A 6,000-nucleotide genomic window follows, 5' to 3' on the forward strand; every position below is an offset into this window, starting at 1 on the left:
TGATCTATGTTATATTATGACCTAAAGAGGGGCTAACTCAGTTTCAAATTTTGTATTACTTCTGACGGTCATTCAATTGATCCACGTGCAGTTTCAGTTTCACTACCACTAACATCAATGTCTATATCATACACCTTTGCATGGTGTGAGAATTAGAGTTGGGTAGTACTTTCCTTATCTTTCTTTGTGAAGGAAGATTTCGAAAGAGAGTTTAGATATTTTTGCATTTGATTTGATACATTAACTTTCAATTTCTGTTTCACGCATGACTGTAAATTATGTGTCCAATTAATGTATCTTCGACTTACTGATAGCATAGCTTGCCACCACATTCTTCTTAAAAAAAACACATTGTTTTACCTATAATAACTGAGGTTGAGCTCTTTGGCTATAGATTAAATTACTGGAAGGGATACAGGACTCAGATGCTTCAGATAGCTTTATTCATGGAAAGACAGGTTTTGGATTTTCATTGATCAATTGTATTCGCTAACTGATGCCGGGTGAAAACCAGAAATACATCTCAGCCTAAATAAAAGCTAAATAAACAGTGGTTGGTGGCTATATTTCTTCAAGTAATAAAAAATATTACTGATGATGATGTCACTGGTTAAAAAGTGAATCAGCTTTATCATTTATGTATTTATTTATTTAGCTTTATTCATCCAATGCTCATCTCACAATGATATAGGACTTGTGAAGCTCATCATGCTTTATGAGAATAGAAAAAGGTATCAAGTGATGTCATGAATTATAGTTTAAGTGTTATGTAGTTGTCTCAATTCATATAATCATTTTGTGAGTAATTCTCAAGATCACATAGGAGAGACTGGAATTGCATCTGTTGGGTCATGTTATGAAGATCTTGGTAAATCATTTTCATAAATGGTTTCAAATTTTGAGTAAGAAGATATTGCTGGGTTAGCCACAAACACAAGGGTTGTGGGTCTAAAAAATTAATTTTGGGACTCATTTTTCTGTGAGCCAAATTACAAGGAATCTGCCACCTACACGCAGAGGCTTGTCTGCATTCTGGCAACAGTGCTCCCAACCCCTTATACCCCTGGTCACAGCGATTTGTCAATAGGCAAGATGGTTTACTCAACATATATAGTGCAATTTTTCCAAATGAATAAAAACCTTAGTACTTACCACAGCAATGGTCTTGGATGAAGCAGCAGATGAAAACGCTGCAGTACATCCGTACTGCTGGAAAACTAGCTTACTGATGTTTGGTACTATGAAACGCAGCATGTTTTTCCCGTGTCCTACAAATGCGATCTTGTGTAAATACAGTATCATATGAAAATGTATGAATGCTTCACATTTAAATATACTGTTTTAATGATCACCATCCACACACATCTGTCTTAACATTTTAAGATAATATTTACATAAGGCATGTAAACTATGATGTGCAATTTAATGAGTGGTTATCACATTATGTTAATCCTTTTTCCGTAGATCATGAATATGACATTTCGTATTGATGGGTATGTGTTTAACATAAAGTTATACTTCTTATCTAAAAATTCATGAATTGAGTAGGAGTAGTTGTCATTCATAAATTCTTTTAATTTGATTTTAAATGACGATTGGCTGTCTGTCAGATTTTTAATGCTATTTGGTAAATGACCAAAGACTTTTGTGGCAGCATAATTCACCCCATTCTGTGCCAAAGTCAGATTTAATCCAGAATAGTCAAGATCATCCTTTGTTCCAAGTGTTTTACTGTTGTTTTTGAACTGGGATGGGTTATTAATAACAAATTTCATAAGTGAATGTATGTATTGCAAAGATACTGTGAATAACCCAGGTTCTTTAAACTGATGTCTGCAAGGTGTTCTCAGGTGGACTCCAGCTATTGTTCTGATTACATGCTTCTGTGCAATGAATACTTTCTCTCTTCATGATGAATTACCCCAAATAAGATGCCATATGAATGCAGTGAATGAAAAATAGGCATAGTAGGGTAATTTACTGATATCTGTAACACCAAAGTTTGCAACAACACTAACAGTGTAAGTAGCTGAACCTAACCGTTTCAGCAGTCATCAGTGTGTTCCTTTCAGTTCAGTTTCTCATCAATGCATACACCCAAAAATTTTGAATATTCTGCCTTAGCAACAGACTTCTGTTTACACTTTAATGTCCGTATTTATAAATGGTGGTGGGCCACTTACTGTACAGACCTGTATATACTGTGTTTTCTCCAAATTTAGTGAAAGTCCATCTGCAAACAACTACTTAAGAATTTTCTGAAAGATATTATTTAAAATTTCCTCAGTTAATTCTTGTTTTTGTTGGGTGTGATTGCTATACTTGTATCATCAGCAAAAAGCATTAGCTTTTTATCTGTGTTAAAAAAAAATGAACCGGAGGCATAATTACAGAAACCAATACCTGTATGTAACACGTATTGACCCTGGCTGTTGAGACACTTGTCCCACTGTGTCACAACACAGTGAATCCCTGTCTCATAAAATCGCTGGGGCTGCAGTGTTAACCAGTTCTGCACGTACAGCTGGATGTTGTCACCTGATGTGAATCATTTGCCCCTCACAACCTTTTTAAGAGGGCCAAAAGTGGCGTAATCACAGGGAGAGAGGTCCAGACTCTATGGAGGGTAGCTGAGAACCTTCCATTTGAATTTCTGCAGGAGTGCCGTGACTCTGTTGGCCATATGAGGTGTTGCATTGTTGCAGAGCAAAATGACCCAACGGGTGAGATTGCCTGGTCGTTTTGATTTGATCACTCGGTGACGGGTGGTCAAGGTTTGCGAGTAATGCTAGGCATTCACTGTTGTCCTGTGCTGCAGGACGTCAGCATAACCTTTCCTGCACTCATGTGGATGACGACGTCTAGCAGTACAGGCGGAACTGGTTAACGTCGCAGCCTAGGGAATTTTATGAGACAGCCATTCACCGCCTTGTGTCACAGTGGGACAAGTGTCTCCACAGCCATGTCAAAACTTCTAACGTACAGGTACTGGTTTCTGTAATTATGCCTCTGGCTCATTTCCTTTTGAACATCCCTTATATTAAGGACAATATGGGACCCAAGATTGAACCCTGTGGGACACCATTCTTGATACCTCCCAATTAGAGAATTCCAATTTCTTTGCAGACCATCTGCACTGTTCATTTCAACTTTGTCCGTTCTTCCAATTAAATATGAATTAAGCCATTTGTGCACTGCCCCATTCATACCACAATACTTATCTAGAAGAATTTCATGAGACAGTCAAAAGCCTTTGAAAACCCACAAAATATTGCAATGGGTGATGTTTGGTTATTCAGAGCATTTAATATTTTTATAGGTGACAGTCTTTTCTATTAAAAAGCCTTTCTGAAAATCAAACTGACATTTTGTTAATACTTTCTTTTTCCAAATATGTGAAGCTACTTCTTAATGCATTACTTTTTAAATAATTTTGGATAAAGCTGTCAGAAATAAGATTGGGTGGTAGTTGCTAGCATCAGATCCATTCCCTTTTTTATACAATGGTTTTAATAATAGAACATTTCAGTTTATCTGGAAAAATGCACTGTTTCAGTGAGCTACTGTATATGTGGGTGAGAATCATCCTTACCTGTTGTGAACAAGCTTTTATTACTCTGTTGGAAATGCCATCTATTCCATGTGAGCTTTTGCTTTTGAGTGAATATTATTCTCCTAATTCACTAGAAGAGGTGGGGGTGAGTTTCTGTTGTATTTTCTCTACAACACTTAAAAAATGATTATTAAAATATTTTATATTTCTCATTTTTTGTTAGTAAATTTTTCATTGAGTTTGATAAAATACAGTCTTCCTGTGCTCTGGGTTGCCCTGTTTCCCTTTTAAAGATACACCAAATTCTTTTAATTTCACTGTCAAGAGATGCTAATTTCAGACATAATACACATACTTCTGGATTTTAACTTTTCTTACTACATTGCAGCAGTTATTGTAATGCTTGACTGTTTCTGGATTATTACTCCTTGTAGCTATAAGATAAATTTCCCTTTTCTGTTTACAAGATACTTTCATCCCTTTAGCAAGCCACAGCTTCTTATATGGTTTCTTACAATTATGCTACACTGTTTTTTTTTATTTTTTTTATTTTTTAAGGAATCTTTTTTTTCAAATATATTCGCAAAAGTATCATGAAATTAGTTAAATTTGAAATTAGCATCAGGTTCACTGTACACCTCATCCCAATCTACCTGTTGCAAGCTTTTCCTAAAATTTTCAATTGTTAATTGTATGCACTACTTTGGAAGACTGTTTTGCATTATTGTATGGCACTATGTCATATACTGTGACCAGTTGTGCATCATGATCAGACTGACCATTCTTAACAGGGAAAGTTTAAATTTGGTTAAATTTATCTTGGTCTATAAAAACTACCAGTGTGCTGCTTTCCCGTACAAGCCAAGTAGGAAAATCAACAACTGACATGAAATTGAAAGAAATAAGTAATTTTCCGAGCTCAAGCTTTCTATCAGACTCTTTCACAAAATCTGGATTGAAATCCCCACAAACAAAGATTTGCTCCCCATGTCTGACAGATTGCACAACAAAGATTACAAGTTTTCTCAAAAATTGCTGAAAATTTCCCAATGGGGAATACACAGCTACAATTAAAGTAGGCCTACCATTATTTAGGATAAGCTCACACACAACGTCTTCTCTAAGTTGCTCTACACAAAAACTTTTAGATTCTAAATTTTTCGCACTATGATAACATGTATGACAACTCCTCCTCCTCCTCCCGGGTGCTGAAAGCTTATATCCACCTACATTTATCTTTTCCTTTGCCGTGACTATACGATGTTAAGACAGGAATGGTACATCTATTCCACTCTCAATTTCTACGTCTTCAAAACAAACAAGATGCTCGCCTACCTTTTTTAATCCCCTGATATTCGGATGCAATATACTAACATTTTTTGCACTTTGTTTTTAGGAGAATCTTCTGATATTTTAACGTCTCTAGTACCTGCCCGTCTGAGCGTCTCATTAAGCTTAATTTCATTCGATGTTGAATCACTGGACACCGATAAACGTTTAAAAACGTAGTAAAATCATGCGAGGTATCATAAACCACGTAGATGTTGCACAAGTCATCCAAAACATCAACAACTGAGAACACACTAGTATTTCGCGATCCAAGGACGTGTAATACAGTTCTGAAATATCGGGCAAAACTGGCCTTACTGAGTCAATACTCGCCAATTTTAGGCGAATCCTGGGAAGCCTTGGCAGTCCAAATCGACAGCACTGGGCCCTAAATCGCAGTCGACGATTAGTGTCACACATGACATTAGGGCAGATACGATCTCAGTTTAGAAAATGGATATTCAGTTTTTAAAGTCAAGGGACATTACTTGTGTTGTCACAGAGCTCGCTAGCTGGTGCTACGTTTTAGGTTGTTTTCGAATGTAGAATGTCATAATCTCACGCTATATCCATATGCTCAAACTAAAACAATAACAAACGCCTTTTAAATATGCGTATATATCTCAGGTTTTCAAAGGAATGTCAACACCTAATTTTCTCACCTGTCAATTACCTTGTCCTTGAAGACTTAAGAGATACTACTGTGCAGCTAGTACAATCCACACATATCACACGCCGGTAATTACGCAATGTCAACAAATCAGTACTACCCCCACCCACTGTACATTGGCGTTCCAGTTGCACAGTCGTCTTATGCTACCGATTGATCGAAAGATATATCGAAATTGAGCTTGCCTTCCTGTATCGTTCAAGATAGCGCGAGAGTTTGAAACAGGATTAGTCAACTTATTTTACCTAAAGCCTAGTTTTATACCTCTATCAATAGTAAAATTTTGTAAACGCCCATCGTTTCCACAGTAATGGTGATTTATTAAGTCTGAAAGTAACTTTACTTCCTAAAATTTATAATGCGGAGTCACAGCAGTTTAGTTATATTATAACAACAATTACTTACCAACATTTACGAATACCTGACGATGTTTTTAAAATTCCTATCG

At 36.3% G+C, this 6,000-nt stretch overlaps 1 protein-coding gene across 2 annotated transcripts in view; it reads right to left on the reverse strand.

The window, feature by feature from the left end:
• Nucleotides 1-5,696, reverse strand: part of LOC126259668 (ES1 protein homolog, mitochondrial-like) — a 78,714-nt gene extending 73,018 nt beyond the window's left edge. Inside the window, exons 1-2 of one of the 2 annotated variants that reach the window (XM_049956610.1) lie at nucleotides 5,545-5,696; nucleotides 1,153-1,268 (exon numbers count right to left, since the gene is read on the reverse strand). In XM_049956610.1, the coding sequence (XP_049812567.1) occupies nucleotides 1,153-1,254 (102 nt within the window). In that variant the 5' untranslated portion in view covers nucleotides 1,255-1,268; nucleotides 5,545-5,696. The remainder of the gene's footprint in view (nucleotides 1-1,152; nucleotides 1,269-5,544) is intronic. The other variant, XM_049956611.1, reaches the window with a different exon arrangement.
• Between the last annotated feature and the right edge of the window lie 304 nt (nucleotides 5,697-6,000).

This window comes from Schistocerca nitens, chromosome 5 (assembly GCF_023898315.1).
Source record: "Schistocerca nitens isolate TAMUIC-IGC-003100 chromosome 5, iqSchNite1.1, whole genome shotgun sequence".
NCBI classification, from domain to species: Eukaryota; Metazoa; Arthropoda; class Insecta; order Orthoptera; family Acrididae; genus Schistocerca; species Schistocerca nitens.